A 25,417-nucleotide genomic window follows, 5' to 3' on the forward strand; every position below is an offset into this window, starting at 1 on the left:
GCGTCCCTGCCTCTGTTTTTCTCCGCAGAGAAGTCAGGGGACTCTTTCTAAAATGCAACTCTGACCACCTCACTGCACTGCTCCAGAGCCTTCAGTGGCTCCCCATTTCCTTGAAGTGACGTCTAACCAGCTTCTTCATGGCCTACAAGATCCTGCTGCCCGCCTCTGTGTGCACGCAGGCTTACGTCCCTAAACCCAGAATGCGCAGATGACCAGCGCCCTTGCTCCCGCCAGCCCACTAAGTCCTGGCCCTCAGGCTAGGTCACCACTGCCAGGAAGCCTTCCGACAACTGCTCACGTATGGCCCACCATCCCTGTGCTGGGCTTCCTAGGTGGCTCCATACTAAAGAACCCGCCTGCCAATGCAGGAGACACAGACCGCGATTGTATTCTTGCCGTGGACAGAGGAGCCTGGTGGGCTTCAGTCCCTGGGGGCGCAAAGAGTGGGACATGACTGAGCCACTAAACCACAATCTCGGTGCCGCCCCTTCCCCGCGCTGAGCACACCATGCCCTCCCCGGCGCCAGGTCTGGGTCTGTGTCCTCCTTTCGACGGGTGGCCCCAGAGTGCAGGGGGCCCCAGACGCTGGCACAATGTGCGTGGCACGAGGGTGCATGGGGGCTGCGCTGCCCGGGATATCGCGGGGTGGGGGTTTCCGAGTGGGTCGCGGGAGGGAGGCGGCTGTCGAGGCCGGGCTGGGCGCGCGCTCGGCCGGGCGGGGCGCGGGCCTTGGCGGCGGCTGTGGAAAGAGGGAGGAGGCCCCGCCCCGCCGCGCCCCTCCCGCCGCCCCGGCCCCCCCGCGCCGCCCGCCCACTCCGGCAGCCGCGAGGGGCGGCCGGCAGAGCGACGCGGAGCCCCGCCGGCGCGGACCCCGACGACGCCCCTGCCTGGAGCCCGCGCGCCCCGGGCCGCCCTCGAGGGCCAGGAACGGCGCCCGGCGGCCGCCCCTGCAGGTAAGCGGGAGGAGACGGCGCGGCTGCCGGGCTTGGGGGCTCCGAGGGCAAGACCCGGCCTACGCTTCTCCCGAAACCGTCGGGGACACCTGGGCCGGCGCCTAGGACTCCGGGGTGAGGACGGGATGGGGGATTCGGCCCGGGGGTCGGCGCTGGCACGAGGGAGCCCCTCCTCCCTTCCTTCCCAGAAGCGGGGGCTCCAGCTTCAGACAGGCCCAGGGTGGAATCCCTGGCCATGTGGCTCGGAGCAGTCATTTCACCTCCGGGAGTCTCCCTTCCCACCTGTGAAATGGGATGACAACGCTTCCATCTCAGGGTCAGGAGGGAGCAGGGGCCTTAGAGTCCCCCCGAACCCCTTGTAGACCTCAGGCTCTCCTCTCCCCATCTCTCTGCTGGTTCTAGTTAGCTGGCCACCTCCCGGTTTCCCGTTTTTTTTTTCTTTTTTTTCTGCTTCTGCCCCCAAGTCCCTCCTATTCGGGGTGTCCTAACAGCATCCCCCAAACCGAGACTGGGGTTTTGAAGGCTGTCTCTGCCAGAGGCTCCACACCTTGCTGCAGCTCAGGTTTGAGACCTGCGGAGGGGTGAGGGGGGCTGGTGCCTGACTCAGAGGAGCTGGGATCTGGGGGCCCCAGAACTGCCTCCCCAGTGTCTGTCCTGGGGCTGGAGACATAGTGACCATAGGATTCCCCTGGGGTTGGTGGGGGGCCGTGGGGAGACACTGTTCAGCCAGAGGAGCCTGGGAGTCATAAGCTTTGAAGGGCAGACCCTCGGAGTTTGCTTGTTGTGTGTGTGCAATGTGTGAGCCTGTCAGTGTGTGCCTTTGTGGGGTGTGAGGGGGACAGCGAGTGTCTGTCGGTGTGTCATTCGTGTGTGTCAATCAGTGTGTGCTTACGTGAGGTCCTCGGTGTGTGTGAGAACGTGCTAGGCTTTTGACACAGAAATACCACTGACCTCCTCAGGGGACCCTGGCAACCCGGAAGCCCTTCCTCCTGTTTGCCATCAGCGTCTCTTGCTAAGATCTGTGCACTTGTCTGATGGTAGGGTTCACCTCCTCCTTGGAGCGCCCTTAGTGAAGGCAACCTCCCAGGGAGCTGCCTTGGGTGTCTGGAAGACCTGGGGGCGCTGGAGGGTTAGGGAGTCTGGGGTTCCTCTCAGGGGACTGACGCTCACTGCCCTGAGCAGATGGGGAGCCCTCCGGGAGCCCACTTAGACCTCAGAAGCGGAGATGCAGAGGGCAGCAACTCTGCGCGGGGAGTTGGTGGTCTCGGTCAGTGCATAGCCGTCCCCACTGGCCCCTTGCTGGGTTGGTGAATGCAGACAGGCCCTAGGGCGTGCAATTACCCCAAAACAGTAACGAGGACACACCACAGACATACTCGCAGAGTCATGCACAGCTGCATAGCTACACTCCCTCCCATTGACAGTCACACACAATCACACACCAGAACATGCTCTACTGAAACATACACCACGACAGACGCTGCAACAACAGACAGGGCATGTGCACGCATGCACATACGCACGCCCACACGGACTCCTGCAGACACATGGCAGGCCCCACATGGCCCAGCCAGACGTACTCAGACAGGACAGCACACATGCGCGCGCACACACACACAGACACACGCTTTCTCAGTAGGGTCTCTCTCTCCAGTTTCACTCTATCACAGTGAAAATGAGTTTCCGCTTATTCTCTGGCTCAGAGGAAGAGGAGAGAAAAGTGGAGGTGAATATATCTCCTAGCAAGAAGGGGCAGGCAGATAGCCAAGAGGGCTGTCAGCCTAAGCACCCCACCTCCTCCCCTGCTCCGGGTCTGAGCCAGACTGAAGGCTGGTTGCCCTACTGGTCCCCTAGCCCACCCCAGGCCCCCCAGTGGCAGGCATGGGGCTCCCCTTGTAGGAGAGTGGGGCCTCAGATGAACCAGTCCCATCTGTGGCCTCAGGCACTTACAGAGGCGCAGCAGCCTCTCATATGGGGTGCAGCTGTGTCTCAGGGTGCCCACTGAGGTACATGGGGGGAGGCACCTTGTAAGCCGAAGTGTGTGTGGAGGGGCCATCAGGAGAGGCAGCGAAGAGGTAACTCTAGCTGGGGCTTTCAGGGAGAAGAACTTTGACAGGTGCAGAGGGAGGAAAGGGTAAATGAGGACATTCCAGTCAGAAGGAACAGCATAGGCCAAGGTGTGGAGGTGGGAAGCTGCAGAGTTCTCTCAGGGGGTGGTGAGTACTTGCCGGCTCGGCTCACAACTCACGGTTCACACAGTGGGGGAGTGAGGTGGAGGGACTGACAGCTACTTTGAGGTCAGATTTCCTAGGACCTTGTTCAGAGAAAGGCTGTGAGCTGCAGAGTGGTGCAAATTGGGGATCACGCTGGTTGCTCTGGGGGGCAAGGAGGCCACTTAGGAGGCTGGACAAGAGTTTGAGGAGGAAGATGATAGAGGCTGAGGTGAGTGGTTGCCATGGGGATAAGAGGAAGGTACAGATGGAGAGGAATAAGGAGAGAGACTGGACAAGCCTCAGTGATGCTTGACTGTGGGGGTGAGGAGAGGGTGGGCCAGGAACCGTGCTCTGAATGGCTGTGGTCTGTCTGACCCCAGAGGAGGCAGATCAAGGGGAGATGTGGGTTTGAAGCCCAGGGTCTGGTATGCTTAGGTGCAGGGGCCTGACTGTTGAGTATGGCCATGAGTCTGGGGGCTAGTTAGTGTCTGTGAGGCCTGAGTATGTATGTATAGAAGCCTAAGTGGGTGTGTGGGGCCATGTGTGTGCACAAGTGTGCCCAGATATCAGCTAGGGAAGTCCTGGTCCCAGAAAGGGCATTTCAGGCCTGCTGTGTTATGTGGGCATTTCCAGGGTGGTGGGATGTGGACAGCGGGTCTTAAGTGAAAGCAGCATGTGCAGTGAGGGGAAGAGCTGATCTTGGGACTCAGATGGGGTTACTTTCCATGTGACTCTGAGTAAGGGTCTTCCCATTTCTATGCTTCAGTTTCCTCATCTATAAAATGGGAACGCTAATGCTGGTCTCCAGGGTCCTTTTGCCTGCAGAGAGGTGAGGAGTAATCCCAAGTCACACATAATCAGGGTGCAGAGCCAAGAACTTTCACCCAGACTTCTGATCAGAGTCTGTTCCACCCCTCTGGTTGGATCCTGGGAAGGGACGAGGGAGGGCCTGGCCCTCCTTCCATTCAGATTCTTGGAAAGTTTTGAACTGAGAGGTGACTGTCCCCATGCAGGCTGAGATTTCTGGCTCTTAGAGGGTAGAAGAAGTGGGTGGCAGAGGGTTACTGCCTCCTGGAGAGAGCCATGCCAGCACTGCTGGCTCATCTCCTGGACGGGATTACAGAGACTCAGAGAGGAACTCGCCTAGGGTCACACAGCAGCCAGTGGAGGAACTGAGCCCCGAGGATGGGACCCTGGGCGCCGGCTTCCCTTCCCTGCAGAGGCTGTGCTCCTCTCACAGGGGCCATCCGGAACCTAGGATGGAGGGGACCTTGTCATCAGAGGTTCTCTAACTTCAATTCTTTCTGTCCCCTTGGGGGAGAGTAACAATAAGAGTTTACTGGGCAGCCACGATGCACCAGGACCTGTGTTTGCATATCTCATGTAGTCCTTATTACTCTGCTGCAAGGCAAAGGGCGGTAGCCCATTTAACAGAGGGAGAAGTGGAGGGCTCAGAGAGGCCCGTAACCTGGCCAAGCGCCCCTCTTCGGAGTGTCAAACTGGGATTTGCTCCTAGGTCCATAAGGATGTACAGCTCATGTTCCTCCCTCGCTGACCTCCCGGGTTCCTGCCCTCTCCAGGGCTCGGTTTGTGGGGGAAGGGAATGGAAACTTAATTATTTCTCATCTGTCCACCGTGTGCCAGGCACTGTCATACACAAGGTACTTTTTTGAGGGACAGGGAACGTGGGGAGCAGTAATCATGAGAAAGTCAGGCTGGAAGCGCGGCTACGACTGTGAGGGCTGGCATGGTGTTTTCTGATATCTTAGGATGCTCTGTGGACCTGGTAGGCCCCGTCAGGGCAGGTGGTTTCTGGGAGGAAGGGGTCCAGGCCTCGGGTCTCAATTCTGCCATGGCAGTGAGCTTCCCCCTGGGTCTCCATAAGCCCATCCATGAGATGGGCCAGTAATGCCTCCTCGGATCTCCTTGGAGCCTGTGATGAGGAGCAGTGTTGCTTGTGTGTGGGGAGGGGTCCTTTCTCTTCTCCCGAAAGGCCCCAGGAAGCCGACTCTCCGGTCCCCAGCCCCCTGCAGCGTCCACTGTCCTCGCTAACCAGGATCTCTCTCCCGTCTAGCCTGCTTCCCTCCCACCGCGGCGGCTGCTGGCCGCCACTCAGCTCTGCGTGGGCCCTCCAGGCCACGCTCCCTCTGACAGGCGACCACGGCTCAGCTCGTGGCAAACATTCTTTTCATAGTTCCCGGAGCACAGCAAATCCGGCTGCTTAGCCAGGAATGCACAGCCCCCTCCTGCAGCGGCGGCAGGGGCTTGGGCAGCGGAGCCCCTGGGGGTCAGGCAGGAGGGGCTGAGGGGCTGTGGAGGACCCCCCCACCCCCGCCCCAAACCCAACACACGCACGCACGCACGCACGCACGCACGCTGGCCCTCAGCTCCAGGGACCCGCGAGGCTGCCCTCATCATCTGTGAACTCACTGGGCTTGGGTCCCAATTCTGGCATCATTCACCACGGGCTGGCTGGCAGACCTGGGCGAGTGACTTGTCTCTGAGCCTCCGGTTCTTCATCTGTAAAATAGGGTTTCTAATTTAATCTCACACAGGGCTTTGGGGGAGGCCAATCATGGCGATGGAGACGATGATAATTGCAAACGTATATCGAATGTTCCCTTAATGCCCAGCGCTGGTGGAAGTCGGCTACTTGAAATGACCGCCCTTCATCCGCTCCAGTGCTCGGCGAAGTAGGAATTGCTCCCACGTTCCTGATGAAGAAGCTGAGGCACACATGAATGAGGTCACTGCTAGTAAGAGGCAGGGCTGAGAGAGGAATGTGAGCAGCTGGGCTCCAGAGCGGTTCATACCCTGTCATGATTTTTTAAGCAGGACTCTTAGCGGAGTGCCAGCTCCCGGTAAGGGCTCAGAAAACAGAGACTTCTTCCATGAGCCCTGCTCTGGGAGGAGTCAACTCTTTGCCTCCTGGCCATCAATCCACACCTCTGTTTGGAAAGTTGGGATGGGGAAGCGGGCCTGGGGCCCTGGCCAGTGTCCTTAGGGAGCCTGAGCTCTCAGAAGATGGCGGGGGACAAGGGGGTGCAGACTGTCCCACCCACCTCTGGTCTGGGATTTAGCTGGAGGCAGGCACTGTGCAAGGAGGCGATGTCGCCAGGGGAGGGGCTCAGGAGATTAGGGAAGGCAGCTGAGAGCGCAGGTTAAGAACAGAGTCCCATTGAAGCGGGCTCAGGCCCTGCCCTGGCACACCCGCCCGCCCCACCTTCCTACTTAGTAGGACTGAGGAGCCTTGGTCAGTTGGAGTGGGCTCCTGAGGCCCGGGATAGGAGCGGCCCACTCTGTTGCCAGCCTTGCTGGTCTCTCTTGCCGTCTGGGTCGAGGCAGCACAGATGAGGGTGGAGAAGTGGGGAGCATTACCGTGGCGGCAGTCTCCAGGAAGCCCAAGTGAACCGGGTTTTGGCCATTTGAGGGCTGGCAAGCCCCAAGGTTCAGATCCTAGCCCTGGTGCTTCACCATGGAGAATGGATGTCACCTCTCTGGGCCTCAACCCTCCTCCTCAAAAAAGCAATAGAATTCCCGCCTTACAGGGTTACAGGAGAGCATGATAAAAACGCCTGGAACATGCCTAGTGCTACGTCTGGTGCATAAAGTATGCTTGGGATTTTTTTTTTTTTTTTTGCCACACTGTGCATTTCGTGGGATCTTAGTTCCCTGACCGCGGATCGAACCCATGGCACAGCAATGGAAACACAGAGTCCTAAATAATGGACTGACAGGGAATTCCTTATACTTGGGATTTCTAGAGACCATTATTCTTAAGGGCTAATGTGTGAAGGGCATGGAGAGCCAGCTTTAAGCTGTGCTTGGGGTCTCTGATGCTGCTGTTGTTGTGTAGTTGCTAAGTCCTGTCTGACTCTTTGTGACCCCATATCCTTCACTGTCTCCAGAGTCTGCTTAAATTCATGTCATCGGTGATGCTGTCTAACCTTCTTATCCTCTGCCACCCCTTCTCCTTTTGCCTTCAGTCTTTCCCAGTATCAGTCTTTGATTCTGATATTCAAGGCATTTCTCAGGCTGACCTCATCCAGTTCTCATCTCAAACCATCTGTATTTAGAGAGGTCAGGAGCCCAAGCTTTGGCACCAACAGCCTAGGCTTTACCCATCATGAGCTGTGTGACCTTTGACCAATTACTTAACCCCTCTGTCCCTTGGTTTCCCACTCTGTAAAAAGGAAAGACAAAGAACATATACTTCATTGGGTTGGTCTGAGGACTACATGAGACAGTTCACGAGCAGAGAGCCTGGCACACAGTAGGTGCATAATAAGTGTCAGCTATGATTAGTTAGTTCATTTATTTATTTCAATTATGTTTACAACGTTCATGCCTCCATACCCTCACACATGCTGCTACTTTAGCCTGGACTGATTACCTCTCCCCACCACCACCCAGTTAAATCTGTGTTCATCTTTCAAAAGCCCAGATCCAATATAAGTCACTTCCTCTTCCTGAGCCTCACAGTGAGGGTGGGGACTGGGGCCAGAGAAGCCAGGGTCAAGCTGGGCAGTGAGAACCTTCCACCCACGCTCCGTCAGCTAGGCTGGGCCCTCAGAGAGAGCAGCCTCATGACCCACCTCTGGGGTCACGGTGTCAGAGTGGCATGGATGGGGGCAGGGCTCAGCTGAGCTGCAGAGAGGGCCTAGGAGCTGCTGGCTCCGGCAGCTGGCTGCTTGTGCAGGGAGAGGGCTGGGATGTCAGAGTTTCCATGGGAGCGGGCAGAGGCGAGCAAGCAGCTGGGGGAGAGAGTGACGCGGCTGGCAGGCCTCCCTGCCAGGTGGGCTGGCTAGGCATCCCCTCCCCATCCACCCGGGATTCATGTCTGGGCTTGGACTGCGGCCCCAGCTCTGCTGTGTGACCTGGACTAGGGCTTACGACATCAGGTACCATGGTTGATTGAGCCAGAAATGGGGACCTGGCCATCGAGGGCTGTAACCACATCATGTCCCCTGCTGAACAACCATCCATGGCTCCCCATTGCCTCACAGAGAAACGCAAGCATAGCCTTTAAGGCTCTCCACTAAATTGGCCCGGCCTTCTCAGCTCCCGCTCATCCTCTCAACCTCATGGCACTCTGGGCCTTCCCTGTGCCTGCCTAGCAGCTCCCTACTGCCTGAGATTCCTTTTCTTACTTTGCCTGCCTGTCAGACTCCTACTCACCCTTCAGGATCCAGCCCCTTCCTACATGAAGTCTTCTAGGGAAACTCAAGGGAGGGCAGTATTCCCTGCTGTGTACTCCCATGGCCCAGAGACCTTGGTCAACTGTGTGATGGCCACTTGTCTGATGCCTCGTGCTAGTTCAGGGCAGGGCAGGGCACTGAGCCTAGGAGCCAAGGCCTAGCCTTGGGTTCCGTACCCAGTAGGAGCTTCCCCAGGTAGAACCCTAGTCTATAGTAGGGACCACCCCAGCCTAGGGTCTGGCAGGGTGTAGGGACTTCTTCAGACTGGACCCTGGCACAGAGAAGGGGATTCCTCAGCCTAGGCCCTAGGACAGGAAGAATCCCAGCAGCTCAGGGCCAGGTCCCATGTGGGCATTGCTGAGTGTGCATGGAATGAATGAAGTCGGTGGCGGGGCACACATCTTGGCTCCCTGAGCAGAGACTGAGGTTGGGGGCCAGTGTTCCAGCAGGAGCTCCTGGCAAAAAGCCCATGGTAGGCCCTAGGGAGGCTGTGAGTTAGGGCAGGAGGCTTCCCCAGCTCCTGGCATCTTCCTCAGTTTCCCTCTTTCAATTCTCAGGCCTTGTCTCTGCTGGGACCTTCAGAGGCCCCTCCGACCTGAAAGGTAAGCTAGATTTGGGGGCAGGGGTTCTTCAGTATCCCAGGCTGCCTGCGGTCTATGCTTGCTGCCATCTGCCCTTGCTCCCCCCAGCTGCCGCGGAAGCCCCTCCCCGACTCAGGGTGTCCTAGCGGGCAGCCCCTCTTGCAGGTGACCTCAGATCCCTCCGGCCCAACTCGGAAGCAGCTTTTTCTCATTTGTGAACTATTTCGCCCCAGCTCCTTGGCGCGGCCGTGTTTGCTTGGCCTGCCTGGGTGCAGTGGCCTGGCCGGGCTCCCGCCGGGCCCCCTCCCTGCCCAACCCAGCCTCTCCTGTCGACACTGAAGCTGCCGCCACCGCGCAGGGAAGCCGCGAAGGCCTAGGAATCTTGGCAGGCGTGCGGAGGCAGCGGGCGGCGGGTGGCGCTCCGGAAAAGGCTGCAAATGTGAACCAGAAGGCGGTGGGGTGGGGGTGGGGTAGGGGACTGGCGGCTGAGAAGGCGGGGCCCAGCCTAGGGCCTGGGGGTGCCTGGGTCTGGTGGCCCTCCAATGTCCGGTCTCGCTCAAAAGCTCAAGGCCTCTTCTGGGAAGTGAGCAATGGCACCAGCTGAGGCCTGAGCCCCTGGCGAGGAAGGGCTGGTCCCCTGGCCACCTGCCTGAGGATACACGGCTGCCCTGGCTCCTGTCTGCTGCCCAGCTTCTTCTGGTTCATCTGCCCCCACCTGGCTGTTCCTACCTCCCTGGACACTCTGTTGCCCCCCAAGATGCTCCTCCCCAGGGTAGTAGTGGGCTGGCTAGCCTCAGAGATGAGCAGAGATTGGTGGCCTGGGAAGTGGGCCTAGTCGCCTTCAGGGAGGGAGGTCAGCCCAAGCCCCCTCCAGCAGAGAGCTGAGGACTCTGGAAGAGCCACCAAGGAAAAGGGACCCTATGAGAAGCCATCTTGCAGGCTGGCAGGAGGTTGGAGGTGGGGTTGTCAGAGGCCAGGAGTTAGAGCACCCAGGCTGCAGACTGTACTGAGCACCTACTATATGCTGAGCCCCAGCTAAGGATAAGATGGGTGTTGGGGAAGACAGGCCCTGGAGGAGGAGCTGTTCTGCCTGAGGGAGGCAGGGAAGGCTGCTTGGAGGAGGAGGCATTTAACTGGGTCTTAAATGAGGAATGACATGTTTGCCTGGAGAAAGAAAATGGTAACCCACTCCAGTATTCTTGCTTGGGAAATCCCATGGACAGAAGAGCCTGGCAGGCTACAGTCCATGGGGTTACAAGAGTCGGACATGAATTAGTGACCAAAACCACCACCACCTAGAGGAGAAAGAAAGAAAGGGCAATTCACGCAAACAGGATTGTGCAGGCAAAGGTGGGCAGTGGGTACAGGGAAACATCAAGAAGTTTGGGGTGTCTGGATTCAGGATGCTGGTGCTCCTCTCACCTCTAAACATAGGTGATTTCCCTAAAGGTGAGCCCATGGCCCTCATCCAGGCTGCAGCAACACCACCAATGAAGCCATATTTTTATCTCCAGCCTATATCGCTCCCTCTTAAGTTTCAGACCCACAGGTTCTCTGCCTCTTAGATATAATCCATCCTAGAAGCCCCTCAGTCTTCTTTGTCCACTCAATTTGGAGTATTCCACCATCTCTTGCCTTTATGGGCATGTTGAACTCTGATCTGTCCTTAAAACCTCCTTCCAATGCTGTTTTGCAAGTTGAGGTCCCCTGTGGTCTAAGGTCCTCACTTGCAGGGGTGAGGGGTGTTGGGACTCTTGGTGGAACTGAAACTTGATTGTATAGACAAGGTGGGCAGAGGCGACACTCCTGTCCTGCCATCAGTCTGGATAATAGGGTGTTCTCCAGGCAGCCCTGTCCCAGCCTAGCCTCCTCCCTACATCCCCCAACTCTCAGATTCCAGGTAGCTCTTTAGCTTCGAAACAGTCTTCATGCTTGCACATCTAAATTTGAGAGGTTCAGAGTCTCAGTGACCTGCAGGACAGTAAGGTCATGGGGACTGAACCCCGCAAGTCTCCACCCAGACCTTGTGGGGCTGCTCAGGGATCATCTAGGGAGGTCAGCCCCAGACCTGACGTTAGCATTAAGGCCACAAATGCTCGCCTTCTGGAGGCTCCCATCAAGTGACCAGCAGCTAGAGATTTCAGAGCCTGGAACTCTAACAGGATCTGGGTATAAGGCACGAGAGAGCAGAGGAAGACAAACAGGGTGGGCAAATGGGATGGTGACAGAGACAGGAGAGAGACCTACCAGGAGATGCCTCAGATACACAGGAAGATGAGGATCTGGATTCAGAGACACAGACGTGGCGGAAGGGTCACAGGTGGGCATGTCAATCACCCACATGGTTCCCACAACAAGCTGGTTCCCAAACATGACTCTTAGACCTGGAGTGTGTCTCCTTACCAGCTGTGGTCTCATGGGTTTGCCAACCTCACTATGATCTTGCCATCCTCTCTGCTTTCTTTATCCGCATTACCACTGAGTCTAAAGTACAGTCAGCCCTCTGTATCTGCACGTTCCACGTCCATTCTCAAATCTGGCCAACTGTGAATCAAAAATACTTGAAAGCCAATTCCCAAAATTTCCAAAAAGCAAAATTTAAGTTTACCTTGTGTCCCAGCAACTACTTACATAGCATTTACATTGTATTCGGTATTATAAATGGTTTAAAGTATATGTGAGGATGTGCATAGGTTATATGCAGATACCACACCATTTTATATAAAAGACTCGAGCATTCATAGATTGTGGTATCCACGGGGGGTCTTGGAACCAATCACCCGTGGATGCAGAGGGACGACTATATACCTTCTCCAGTAAGCCACATGAACTGCAGAATAACATGGGATTTATCACTTTGGTACTAGGGAGTCATTGGAGAATCCAGAGCGGGGAGGGCCATGGCAGAGCTGTGCCAAAGTGTGGTTCACATACAGGCAGCATTAGCATCACCTGGGCGGTTGTTAGAGCTGCAGATGCTGGGCCCTGCATCACACTTACTGAATCAGGATCCCTGAGGGTATGGGCTAGGAGCCTGTGTTTTTAAAATCGTGTGATGCACACTAAAGTTTGAGAAGCACTGTTGGAGTATCTATAGGATGTTCTGAGGAAGACAGAGAAGCTGAGGTTGAGGGGTGGGAGAGAACAGTTTTGATAATCCAGGTGAGGATCTGGCAATTTAACAAACCTTTACTAAATGGCTGGAATGTGCCCGGCTCTGGGCTGTGTGTTGGGAGAATACAAGGTCTGTATTAGGACAGAGAGAATGGGGGAGGAGGGGAAGGAAGAGAAGTGAGAGAAACAGAGGAGACAGTCTGCAAGATTGGATTGGGGGTTTGGGGGCGAAGGAACAGGGCTGTCATGTACAGTTGTGCAGGTCGCTTACTGTTCAAGGACGCTGCAGAAAGTCAATGAGGAAAGCCCGAGTTGGCTGGACAGAAGTTGGCCTTTCCTACTTGTGCTAAGGCAGTGTATAGGCTAGAGAGATTCCACGTAAGGAAGGAAGGGTCAGAAGTGTCAGGAGTGATGTCCTAATTTCTGGCCTGGGCACCAGGGAGTTGGGAAGAAGCACGTAATAGGGGAGAAGATAATGACAGCAGTTTGGGTGGAGGTATCTGAGGGACAGCCAGGAGAAAATACTTGGCTCATAGTTGAACTCAAGAGTCTGGGGCTCAGGGGAGTGGTAGCTGGAAACAGACATGGGAGTCCCTGGTGCTGGGATTGGAACTGTGGGAGCTGGGGAGAGCTAGAAACTGTAGGAGAAACATCCAGAGAGAAGAGAAGAGGTCTGAGCCAGCTCCTTGGGGTCAAGCCTGGGTCTGCAAAGTGGGCAGAGGGAAGGAGCAGAGAAGAATCTGAGGAGGAGCCTTTCCAGGAAGGAGGAAAGCAGGGTCACAAGGCAGGAGGCAGTGCTGGTGAGAAGGAAGCACACGAGGTGAGAGGGTGAGGGGTAGAGAGAGTTCTTTCAAGAAGCTTGGCTGAGAAGGGCTGGAGAAAGATGAGGCTGGCCTGGGGCAGGGGAGAGGCCTGTATAGACTGGGATGCAGAGGCTGGGACTGGGGGAGGCACCCACAGACAGTGAGCCCCCCAACCCAGCCCTGAGGAAGAGGTGTGGAGGGGCTGGGGGGACCTTGAGTAGGAGACAGGACCCCTTTCATCTGAGACTCAGGAAAGGGGGATGGGAAAGGGTTCCTGATTTCTGCAAGCTGGGAGAGAGGTGGGGGATGGGGGGCTCAGGAACCCTGGAGAAGTGTGGAGTCGTGGCGGGGGGTGGGGTGGGTGGGCATCATGCCCAGTGGGTGAGGAGGGCAGTTCCTCTGCTTCTTTCCAAGATCCATAACTCCGTCCTTGGCCTGAGCAGGCTGTGTGACCCCTAGTCAGCAGCATCTCAGGAGCAGTCAGAGAAAAGGCTGAGAAGCCCAGATAATTGACTTTTAGGGAATTTCACAAGGTCCTGGCCTTTGGCAGCAAGTCACCTGAGGTTTTCAAAGGTTGGCGGAGATGTTGCTTTGCAGCAGGAGGCACTAAGGTTAGACTGAAGGGAGGACTCTCTGGCCATCAGGGTAGCAGAACAGGGCAGCATGAAGGGGCCGATGGCTTAGACCATGTCAGTTAACCCTTTCACAAATGAAGACACTGAGGTTCAGAGAGGTTAAGTTACTTGCCTGAGACCACACAGCTGGAAAGTAGCTGTGCTGAAATGAGAGTTCAGGGGCAGTCAGAATGTAAAGGGCCTTAGGGCCCCCCACCCCGCCCAGGGCTGGGCCCCTGATAGGGAGAGCCTGATGCTGCTCACCTGTTGAAGTGGTAGAGACTGGGCTTAGAGAGAGAGAAAGAGGGACCGAGAGACATGGGTCAGGGCCAGAGACCCAGGAAGAGAACAGAGCGCGGCCGGGCCGGTGGGGAGACAGGAGCAAGCGGGGCAGCCGATCCCGCAGAAATGTCTCCACAACAGGAAGCGTCTCATAACATACCTGTGGTTTGGCCAGGCCCCGGGGCTGCCTGAGCTTCCCGCGGCTCCCTCAGCTGCAGCCGCCCTTCTGGGGTAGGGGGCTTGGAGCAGCAGGAGCCTGCGCAGAGCTGCGTTCCATCCACCCACGGGGGCGAAGGGAGGCGGGGGTCGGCCAGGGCCGCACTGGCCACACCCCTGCACGCTCCGCCGGGAACCTGCGCCCCGCGCTCAGGCCCCCCTTTGCATCGCGACCTCTGAGAGCTCACGTGTGCAGTGGGATGGGGAGGGGGCAGGCCCTTAAATTCCACAAGATCACCTGCCCCCCACCCCCACCCCCAGGCTGCTGATCGTCTCTGGGACGGGACCCTTGGAGAGAGGACTGGTGGGAGGGGTCACCTTGCTAAGGCCCCTCTGCTCCTGAAGCCCTGTCCAGGGAGAGAAGGGTCTGTATTCATGCCGCTTCTTCCTGCTGGGGTCTATTCCCTTTTCCCCTCTCATTGGTCTGAAGGACCCTGGAACCCTACCCGCTCCCAGCCAACCTCCTCTGCCGCCCCCGGAGGAGGCCCAGGCTGCCACAAAACGCTGACTTGGACAAAATGCTGTTTTACGGGGATTTGTTGAAAAGGGGGGAAATCCCCGTTAAGGACTTGCAGCTGTCCAAACACCGCGTCTACCCTGCTGCCGCCACCGCTCCATCCCCTGAATCAGCGTCTTCTTCTGCATCCCACCTCCTGCCCCTGTCAGCCCCGCCCCTTCCCGGTCGCCTCGGCTCCTGCCTTCCTTCCTAAGAGGTTACCAGAGAGGGTGACGGTCTGCCCAAGGTCACACAGCCCAGCCAGGCTTGAGCCTCAGAGCTCTCGCCAACCAGTTCCATGAGGGGAGACCAGGAGCAAGCAAGCAAGTGGATCGGCTGTTCCTCCTTGTGTGCCCCTGTTCCCCAAGCGGGCAGCTCTTAGCTGAAGTTTCTTGATCGAGGCCACGTGAATGTCCCACCTGTTTCCTTTCTAGCTGACACATAAGCCCCTCTGAGGGGCTGAAGAAGGGGCTTCCAGGGCCGTGTGACACTTATCTGTGCAAGGTCTGAGTGTTATTCGTGTGATCTTTAAATCTGACAGCAAATTGAGTTCATCATCCATTAATCTCTGTGCCAGCCAAGTCCTGGGCTGGGCATGGAGGGGAGGGGAGGAGCGGGGAGAGAAGAGAAACGCCAAAGAGGGAGACGAAGCTGTGAGAGGGCCCTACGGGTGTCAGTGGGGCCCAGGGAGGCATCCAGTAGGCTTCCCGGCGTCTAAGAATGAGGAGGAGCAGGAGGTGGGGACGCAGTAGGGGGAACCGAGGGAAGGAACACGTGCAGCGGCCAGAAAGCCTGGGGAGCCTGCGGCAGGGGCAGGCGGGGTTGGGGGCGGCGAGAAAGGGATGACCGTGAACAGGAGGCAGGGGCGCCCAGGCACCCTCGGCTCTGCTGGTGGCTGGCATGGGGGGCAGTCCCTCCCACCTGGGCAGCCATGTGGCACCATGCCGGGGCCATCGTTTTGCAGCCCCCTTCTCCTGTGATATGTACACTTCCACTCCCAGTTCCTCTCTCCCCCCGCCCCCCGCCGCCGCCCCCAACCTGGACTGGCATGGCCGCCTCCCCTTTAAGAGCTGGAGTAAGTTTTCCCTCCTCAAACCCACAGGCAGCTTGGAGTTGGAAAAGAGCTTCCCTTTCTCAGTCTGTTTGCCTCTGTCTAGCTTGTGCTCTCTGGCACGTTCTCCCTGGAGGCAGTCTGTCCCAGCGGTTAAGAGCTCAGGTTCTTAACAGACTTCCGCTCAGACCCTGGCTGCCAGGGGGCGGCGCCTCACTCCCGCTTGTCTCCAGCTTCAGACGCCTCGTCTATAGGAAGAGGAGGCACCATAGCTCCTCTTTCCCGGGGATCCGGTGGGAATTACATCAATCGCGAACTGTGACGCAGCACTTAGGCGGTGCCCCAGAGAAGGTGTGAGCTGTCATTCTCACTCAGACACGCCTCGCTCCAGAGGAAACACCTGCTCCGGGGTCCCGCCCCACCTCCGTGGAGCAGGAGGTGCCAGGATGGGGCAAGTTCAGGGAGCCACGGGGACGTAGGGCGGGGATGCTTCCTGGAGACCCGCCTTGCCAAGGAGGAGTGAGAAGTGGGGAGCTGGCAGGGGGCCCTGCTTGGGCTCCTGCCTGAACTGGGGGGGCCCTTCCTCTGATGCCCTGTGCCCCTCTACAGTTCTCTCCATCCCAGACACCCTCCTAGCTGAGCCTCCATCAGCCCCCGCCTCCGTGAGGCCTCACCCAGCACGGGAAGAGGACCAAGGCTCCCCAGTAGTAGTAACAGTAGTAATACTAGCAGTGTTAGTCGCTCAGTCGTGTCTGGCTCTTTGAGACCCCATGGACTATAGCTCTCCAGGCTTCTCTGTCCATGAGATTCACCAGGCAAGAATACTGGAGTGGGTTGCCATTCCCTTCTCCAGAGCATCTTTCTGACCCAGGGATCGAACCCAGCTCTCCTGCATTGTAGGCAGATCCTTTACCTTATGAGCTACAGGGAAGTCCTCCCTGGAGCCAGGGCTGTCTTGAGTCCTCCTGTGGGGGTGCCGTGATTTCGCCCTCTGGCCCATTCAGACCAGAACTGCTCACTCCCCTCCTCCTGCTTCCTACTGCAAGGTCTGCCCCTCTGCCCAACCCCCTGCTCCCCTTCCAGGCAGAACATTCTAGCTCTGTGATATATGAGGATCCCGCATTCCCCCAGCTCAGGTGGCCAGGGCAGGAGGGTCTTTATCCCGCTCTCAAGAGGCCTCATGGTACGGTGGTTAGCGGCTGGGGCTTAAGAGTCAGACTGCCTGGGTTTAGGCTCTGACCGCACTCCAGGTGCCTCACCTGTAAAACAGGGCTGATGAGCCTTGCAGGGCTGAATGTGGATAGAAAGTCAAACTTTGGGGCAGTGCCTGGCCAGAGCCTCATCAGCAGTTAACTGAGGGCCAGGCCTACACAATAGGAGGCCTAGAACCAGTCATGGTGCAGACAGAGCAGGTGGCCTGCATTGAGGGCAGGTGTTCTGGGCAAGATTCTTAGTCTAAGCTTCCGTTTCTATATCTATAAAATAGGGGACAGTAATTGTATGAGCTGGTCGGAGGTCATTGAGAGGGTTAGTGATGTGAAACCAGGGAGCCCTTAGGTGGCAGATGTTAATATTACGCTTGGGCTCAGGGAGGCTGAAGACCTGCCCAAGGTGACAGGGAGGTTGATGGCAGAGCTGGGTTGGCAGCTTCACCATCCTGCCCCAAAGCCCCACGTTCATTCCTGCAAAGCCCACATGATACTGAGTTTGGAAGAATACTGCATTGCAGCTCCAGACAGCCCCAGGTGTATCCCTGGATGTGCACAGCCCACTGCCACACCTTCCTGCAGCCACACACAGGTGTGGAGAGCCCCTGGGTGGAGTGAGAGGAGCCCAGAGCAGGGATGCCAGGGCAAGTGGGACCTTTCTGGGGTGTGTGAAATGTCAGGCTAGTCCCCTATGCAGATATTGATGGGTACCCGCCCTGAGGTACCAACTCTGATCATCACAGCAATCCTGAGAAGCAGGTTGTTAGCCTAGCTTGAAAAGAAAATTCTTTTTTTTTTTTTGCCACATCTCCAGGCTTGCGAGATCTTAGTACCCCAAACAGGGATCAAAACTGGACCCCCAGCACTGGAAACTCAGAGTCCTAACCACTGGACCAACAGGAAATCTCCTAGCCTAGCTTTTAATTATTATTATTATTTTTTTTCCCCACACCTTGCAGCATGCAGAACTTCCCTGATCAGGGATCAAACCTGTGCCCCCTGCAGTGGAAGCACAGAATCTCACCCACTGGACACCAAGGAAGTCCTAGTCTAGTTTTTTAAAAAGAACTTAATTGAGATACAGTTCACATAGCATGCAACTGGCTTATTTAAAATATAAGAATCCAGAGTTTTTTAAGGTACTCAGAATTATGCAGCCATCATCACAATCAGTTTAGAACGTTTTCATCACCCCTAATAGAAACCGTGTGTGTCTGTTATTCACCCAGTCATGTCTGACTCTTTGCCACCCCATGGACTATTGCCTGCCAGGCTCCTCTGTCCGTGGAATTCTCCAGGCAAGAATACTGGAATGCATAGCCATTCCCTTCTCCAGGGGATCTTTCTGACCCAGGGATGGAACCTGGGACTTCTGCATTCCAGGCAAATTCTTTACTGTCTGAGCCACTGGGGTTCCCAATAGAAACCCTGTGATTAATAATCACTCCCCTTGTCTACCTGCCCCAGCCCTAGGCAACCACTCATCTAACTACTTTCTGTCTGTAAAGATTTACCTATTGCGAACGCATCCTACAAATAGAGTTATATGATTTTGTGCCTGGCTTCTTCAGTTGGTGATGTTTTCAAGATTCATCTGTATTGTGGCATTTATCAGTACTTCACCTCTTTTTGGAGAAGGCAAGGGCAACCCACTCCTGTGTTCTTGCCTGGAGAATCCCAGGGACGGGGGAGCCTGGTGGTCTGCCGTCTATGGGGTCGCACAGAGTCGGACACAACTGAAGCGACTTAGCAGCAGCAGCAGCACCTCTTTTTATTGCCGAGTAATATTCCATATCCTGAATATTCCACACCATCCATTCATCAGTTGATGTACATCTATTGTTTCTACTTTCTGGCTGTTATGAATAATGCCAATATGAACATTCATGTACACGTTTCAGTGTGGACATGTTATTCCATTTTACAGATGAGGAAACTGAGTTCACAGAGTGGACATCGCTTGCTCAGGCTCCCCTACCTGGTGAATGAAGGATTTAGGCTGGCTATCCAAATCTGGAGCCTGTTTTTCTTCCTAACTCAGTCCTTGTTCTCAGAGCTGAGCTGAATGCTGAGACAGGGCTAGGTCAGGACACTGGAGTGAGGGGTTAACTCTGTAGAGGAAGGAGTGACAGCTTCCCTGGGTCTTGAAGGACGAGTGAGGGGAAGAACACTGCAGGCAGAGGAACAGCAGGTGCAAAGGCCCGGAAATGTGAGGCTGCCTGGTGACTGGGGCAAAGGTATGGTGGAGGGGAGCAGCAGAGAAAGAGGCAATAGATGGTAGAGTTGGAGACAGAGATATTGATTCAGTGATTAGAACACCACATTGGGAACCAAGGACTTTTACAAAAATTATTGTTTATAATTTTTTTAAACTTTTCTTTTGTATTGGGGTGTGCATGTAAGTCGATTCAGTCGTGTCCGAGTCTTTGCGACCCTGTGGACTGTAGCCCACCAGGCTCCTCTGTCCATGGGATTCTCCCTGCAAGAATAGTGGAGTGGGTTGCCATGCCCTCCTCCAGGGGATCTTTCCGACCCAGGGGTGGAACCTGTGTCTCTTATCTCTCCTGCATTGGCAGGCAGGTACTTTACCACTAGCGCCACCTGGGAAGTACTGGGGTATAGTCGGTTAACAAAATGTGATAGTTTCACGTGAACAGCGAGGGGACTCATACATATGCATGTGAAGTGAAAGTCAGTCGTGTCCATGGAATTCTCCAGGCCAGAATACAGGAGTGGGTACCTTTCCCTTCTCCAGGGGATCTTCCCAACCCAGGGATCGAACCCAGGTCTCCAGCATTGCGGGCAGATTCTTTACCAGCTGAGCTGTAAGGGAAGCCCATACATATATGGGAAGTCATACATATATATGTAATTAATTAATGGCCTCGAGGCTTGCGGGATCTTAGTTCCCCAACCAGGGATCGAACCTGGGCCACTGGCCGTGAGAGCCTTGAGTCCTAACCACTGGATAGCCAGGGAATTCCCACAAAGGACTCGATCCAGAAGATGGTGGGGAACCCCAGAAAAGCCTGGACTTAATGTGAGGTCAGACAGACCTTAGGCAAATCCCAGTGCTGCTTCCTAGAGACCTTTGCTTTAGTTTTGTCATCTGGAAAATGCAGATGACAGTAACAATACCTCGTTAAAGTGCTGGGAGGATTAAGTGAGCTCCCATGCTGGAGAGCTTAGCCTCATGCCTGGCAGAGAGCCAGTCCAGCACGTGGTAGTGGGTGTGTAATCATCAAACAGTGTCTGGCAGGGCTGTGCCAAGGTTAGAGGTGCTCTGGAAGGGCATCTGGCTGCCAAGTGAATGGTTTGGGAGGCTGTTGTCCAGGAACCTCACCCCCACCCCTGCCTGTACAGAGAGCTATGGGCAGGGTTAGGAGAGGTTTAGTAGTAACTTCTGCAGACTCTGAGACTTTGAGAATTGCTTGTGAATAATAACTAAATTTTCATCTTTTTTGTGAGCTCCTGGGCCTGGTGCCAAACCACCCATGAGCTGGTTTGACGGCCTCTCTCCTTCCTCCCCGCAGCACGCCCGCGGACGCCATGCAGGGGGCTCTGACGCCCCTGTCTTCGCTGCCACCACCTCTGCTGCTGCTGCTGCTGCTGGGGTGCGGGCCGAGGGCGGCCGCCAGCGGTGGGGCCGCTGGGGCCGCGGGCTACCCGCCGGCGCAGTACGTGCAGCCCATGCACAAAGGCCCCGTGGGGCCGCCCTTCCGCGAGGGCAAGGGCCAGTACCTGGGTGAGCATCGCCCGCCCCGCCTCGGCCCGTCCTCACCCCCCAGCTCCCTGTCTCCTGACCTCCACCGGCTCTTCCCAGGCCCCTCACAGCCACAGCCCGTCCATCCCACCAAAGACCTTCCCATCTCCACTTGCTTCTTGATGCGGGTCCAGGGCCTCCCACCCCAAGAGCGCCCGGAAGTGGGGTGGAGCTGGCTGGCGGAGGTGGTCTTTGGGTAGGGGAGGGGCGGGAAGGTTTGTGGGGAAATAGGAAGGGTTGGCGCCGATTGGCTCTAAGGAGGGCTGCTGGTGCCACCTGGTGGCCATTCCACCACAGTTCCGCAGGGATGAGAGGCTGCTGGGGAAGGGAGGCCCAGCCTGGGTAGGTTGGGAACCAGGAGTCCTGGCTGTGGCTACCCTGCAGCTCCCAAGACCGCCACCAGACCACCCCTAAATTGCGTCTTTCATGAGAGAAGGGAGGGAGGACCAGGGTGGTCTTCATGAGCAGGTACAGAACCCTAACTTCTCAAGTTGGACCCCATGCTGGCTAGGGAGTGGGAAGATGGGTCCCCTGGCCCCACTGGCCAGGCCCCTGACTGCCTTTTTTCTTTTTCTCTCTCAGAAATGCCTCTACCACTGTTGCCGATGGACCTGAAAGGAGAGCCTGGACCCCCTGGAAAGCCTGGGCCACGGGGTCCCCCCGGCCCTCCTGGCTTCCCAGGAAAACCAGGCACCGGAAAACCTGGGCTCCACGGGCAACCTGGCCCCGCCGGCCCCCCTGGCTTCTCCCGGATGGGCAAGGCTGGTCCCCCAGGGCTCCCAGGCAAGGTTGGACCACCAGGGCAGCCGGGGCTTCGGGGGGAGCCAGGAATTCGAGGGGACCAGGGCCTCCGGGGGCCCCCAGGGCCCCCTGGCCTCCCTGGGCCCTCAGGCATTGCTGTTCCTGGAAAACCAGGCCCCCAGGGGGTTCCCGGGCCTCCAGGATTTGGGGGGGAGCCAGGACCCCAGGGAGAGCCTGGGCCCCCAGGTGATCGAGGCCTCAAAGGTGAAAATGGAGTGGGCCAGCCAGGGCTACCTGGAGCCCCAGGGCAGGGGGGTGCCCCGGGGCCCCCAGGTCTCCCAGGCCCGGCTGGTTTAGGCAAACCAGGGTTGGATGGGCTTCCTGGGGCCCCTGGAGATAAGGGTGACACTGGGCCTCCTGGGGTGCCAGGACCTAGGGGGGAGCCTGGGGCTCTGGGCCCAAAGGGGCCCCCTGGGGTGGATGGGGTGGGGGCACCAGGGTCAGCAGGGTTGCCAGGGCCACAGGGCCCACCAGGAGCCAAAGGGGAACCAGGGACCCGGGGCCCCCCTGGCCTGATAGGCCCTACTGGTTATGGGATGCCAGGCCTGCCAGGTCCCAAGGGGGACAGGGGCCCAGCTGGGGTCCCAGGGCTCTTGGGGGACAGGGGCGAGCCAGGTGAGGATGGGGAGCCAGGGGAACAGGGCCCTCAGGGCCTTGGGGGGCCCCCTGGACTTCCAGGGTCTGCAGGGCTCCCTGGCAGACGTGGGGTTCCTGGGCCTAAGGGGGAGACTGGGCCTATAGGACCCCCAGGAGTGCCTGGCATTCGGGGTGACCAAGGGCCTAGTGGCCTGGCTGGGAAACCTGGGCTCCCAGGAGAGAGGGGGCTTCCAGGGGCTCATGGACCTCCTGGACCGACTGGGCCCAAAGGTGAGCCAGGTTTCACGGGCCGCCCTGGAGGACCAGGGGCGGCAGGAGCCCTGGGGCAGAAGGGTGACTTGGGGCTCCCTGGACAGCCCGGCCTGAGGGGCCCTTCAGGAATCCCAGGACTCCAGGGTCCGGCTGGCCCTATCGGGCCCCAGGGTCTGCCAGGCCTGAAGGGCGAACCAGGCCTGCCGGGGCCCCCTGGAGAGGGGAAAGTGGGGGAACCTGGCGTGGCTGGGCCGACAGGGCCTCCCGGGGTGCCAGGTTCCCCAGGACTCACGGGCCCTCCTGGGCCTCCTGGCCCCCCCGGCCCTCCCGGAGCCCCCGGGGCCTTTGACGAGACTGGCATCGCCGGCTTGCAGCTGCCCAACGGTGGCGTGGAGGGAGCTGTGCTGGGCAAGGGGGTGAAGCCCCAGTTGGGGCTAGGGGAGCTGTCGGCCCATGCCACGCCCGCCTTCACCGCTGTGCTCACCTCGCCCTTCCCCGCCTCGGGCATGCCCGTCAAGTTTGACCGGACTCTCTACAACGGCCACAGTGGCTACAACCCGGCCACGGGCATCTTCACTTGCCCCGTGGGCGGGGTCTACTACTTCGCCTACCACGTGCATGTCAAGGGCACCAACGTGTGGGTGGCCCTCTACAAGAACAACGTGCCGGCCACGTACACCTACGACGAGTACAAGAAGGGCTACCTGGACCAGGCGTCTGGCGGGGCCGTGCTGCAGCTGCGGCCCAACGACCAGGTCTGGGTGCAGATGCCCTCAGACCAGGCCAATGGCCTCTACTCCACCGAGTACATCCACTCCTCCTTTTCGGGATTCTTGCTGTGTCCCACATAACCCGTGCTGCCCTGGCCTCCTCCTCTTTAGCGGTAGAGAGACCTTCTCACTTACCAAGAACCTCCATTTAAAGAAAAAAAACCAAAGACTGAAACAGAGGCGGGCACAAAGGCGGCCGCGGCCTCAGCCTGGGGAGACTGACTTGGATTCTCTCCACGCAGGCTGAGGTTTCTTCCTGGAAGAAGCTGGCCTGAGTTCCTCTCCCCCACGTGTCTGTGCAGTGGTGGGGGTTGTGCCCCCATTCCTGCCCTGCCTGGCCCCCTGGCAGGGCCCCGGACGTTCGGCCTGGCTGGTGGAGACCCCTGCCCCCTTGAGTCCTGGGCTCTGCCGGGCGGTGAAGGAGGCTGCTTCTCAGTGAGTCAGTGGTGAGAGGGGGCTGAGCGGCCCCCTCCATTCCCCCGGGGAGACATATTCCCAAGCCCTGCCCAGCCTGCTGGCCCCCAAAGGGCACCTGCTCAAGGGATGGGGCGTGGCCTCCCTCAGTTCTTGGCTGGGGCTCCTCCAGCAGCCCTGGGACCTCCAGCTGAAGGTGATGGATCTCCCGAAGAGTTTTTGTTTCTCTCCAGGGGAAGGGAGAAGAGGGGGACCATGGTGGCCAGTGTGGACACCCTGTCAGGACTGCAACCCTAGCGGTGGGGCTGTGGATGCAGGCCTGTCCCCAGTGGGTACGGGTGCGTGACCGCTCCTCCTGGCTCCTAGGCAGTGCCGACCCCCACTCACTGCTCAGGCCGCAGCCACGGAGAACAGTGGCTTGTGAGGGGCAGGGGCGTGGGCCTGGCGCAGGATGGCCGTTCTTCACATTCATCTCCATCCCCAAGGCTGCACCCACCAGCTTTGGCTTTGCTCAGCGTGAGGGCAGCCGCCCAGGCCCCTGCGGACCGCCACAGGTGGCACGAGGCAGGGCCGGCAGTCAGTGAGCCTGAGTGTTCCTCCTCTCTCCTTTCACCTGCTGAGGGAGAGCCACTTTACTCAGACAAAACTGTAAGGGGTGCTTGCCAGCCCCACCCCCAGCAGCCCCATGGCCGAGAGCTTCCTGTTCACCCACAGAACAAGGTGCACACGAGCTCGTGGATGAAGACAGCCGCCCGCTTCTCCTTAGTGAGAGCCTGATGGCGGGTGTGCATCGACTCCAGGGGTTAATCTGCAGGGGCTTCCTCTCCTTCTACTCTCTGGTTCCAATTTCCTGTCTAAAGCAGGATTAGGGCGCAGGAGGCTGAGGCTCTGAGAAGAAGGGTGCCAAGGCCCCTTTGGGATGACGTGGGTGTTACTGCCGTTTTCCCCAATCAGAGCTCCCCTCTGCAGGAAACAGGCAAGACCTCCTTCCCTTCCCTTGGCCCCTAGTTCAAGCTGAGTGGATACCGCTGAGATGAGGACCCAGCGTGGCGTGCTGCAGCTCTGGCCCTCACCCCGCCTGCCCATGTTGAGGAAGGAGGTTGATCACCGACTTCTGACGTGTTAGGCTGTGGCTCCCTCAGGCCCCTGGGCTGACCTCCTCCCCACCCACAACTTCTCCAAATCAAGCAGACCCTTTGACCGCTCGTTTTAACTTTCAAAAGGAGAAAAGAAAACCCAAATCTGCCCGAGTGGCACTTCAAGAGCAGGTTGGGCTAGGGTTCCTGGTGGGTTTCTCATCCATCAGCACCATGGGAACTAAGTCTTAAATCATACCTCATGGGGCCACCTGCTCAGCATCCTTACTGAGTCTGCCATCTGACCTGTTAGGAAGGGTTCTGATGGGTGGAAAGGCGCCAGCTCCCAGTGAAGTCCAGGGCCCTGAGGGTACGGGGAGCCAAAAAAAAAAAGAACAAAGGAGCTGTTTCACAGAACTGAGTTTCTGCCAAGTGTCATTCCTGAAGCCTTTGGGGAGAGGTGGGTGGTGTTTCCAAGATGTTTATGGGACTTTAGTTCCAGGTGTCCACTTAACTGACTAGCTTTGATAAACTGTGTCAGGTTTTAACAATGAAAACTACATCACCTTGTGCATTTTTGTATTCTAATTCCTCATTTTTTTTAAAAAAGATTAAGGTTTAAATGTTTTCCATTAGTAATTTCATTTCTAACCTGGTATAGGAGGCTTAGTTCCCTACATACCTATTATGTGCCCTGTGTCACAGGAGATTCGGGAAAAATGCACTTGGGAATCAAAGAAAATGGAACTTCTTTTTGAAAAGAAAAACAATGGTATTGACTGTATTGACACAATCTCAATAAAGCCTGTTGTATAAACAGCACTGTGCTGAAACTGGCCTTGATGTAGAGGTGTCTTGAGCCTCTGCTTTCATAAAGCACCTGGGGAGTTCTCTGGGACTCTTGTCCCGCACCTTCTCAAAGAGCATGCATTCCTCCCCAGCCAGGGGTTCTATCACCACCGCGTCAGAAATGCCTGGGCTCTGCACCAAGTAAATGCCAGGAAGCGTTTTAAGA

The 25,417-nt window shown here is 57.3% G+C and overlaps 1 protein-coding gene across 3 annotated transcripts; it reads left to right on the forward strand.

Moving 5' to 3' along the window:
• Positions 1-826: 826 nt before the first annotated feature.
• On the forward strand, positions 827-25,221 carry COL8A2 (collagen type VIII alpha 2 chain). Of its 3 annotated transcripts, XM_070786843.1 has the most exons (4): positions 860-953; positions 8,922-8,966; positions 20,263-20,474; positions 21,075-25,221. In XM_070786843.1, exons 3-4 carry the CDS (start codon positions 20,279-20,281, stop codon positions 22,991-22,993), a joined length of 2,115 nt encoding a protein of 704 aa, XP_070642944.1. In that variant the 5' UTR covers positions 860-953; positions 8,922-8,966; positions 20,263-20,278; the 3' UTR covers positions 22,994-25,221. The 3 variants fall into 3 exon arrangements, with proteins under 3 accessions (XP_070642945.1, XP_070642944.1, XP_019813407.1); XM_070786844.1 differs by lacking the exon at positions 8,922-8,966 and having other exon boundaries at positions 827-953; XM_019957848.2 differs by lacking the exons at positions 860-953; positions 8,922-8,966 and adding an exon at positions 3,268-3,395.
• The last annotated feature ends 196 nt before the right edge of the window (positions 25,222-25,417 follow it).

The sequence above is a fragment of the Bos indicus genome, chromosome 3, assembly GCF_029378745.1.
Source record: "Bos indicus isolate NIAB-ARS_2022 breed Sahiwal x Tharparkar chromosome 3, NIAB-ARS_B.indTharparkar_mat_pri_1.0, whole genome shotgun sequence".
NCBI lineage: Eukaryota > Metazoa > Chordata > Mammalia > Artiodactyla > Bovidae > Bos > Bos indicus.

Bases quoted from the DNA above. Each gene is read 5' to 3' on its own strand.
- COL8A2 (XM_070786844.1), top strand. From the start codon at position 20,279: ATGCAGGGGGCTCTGACGCCCCTGTCTTCGCTGCCACCACCTCTGCTG. The intron at 20,475-21,074 runs GTGAGCATCGCC...TTTCTCTCTCAG, and splicing joins GGGCAAGGGCCAGTACCTGG to AAATGCCTCTACCACTGTTG.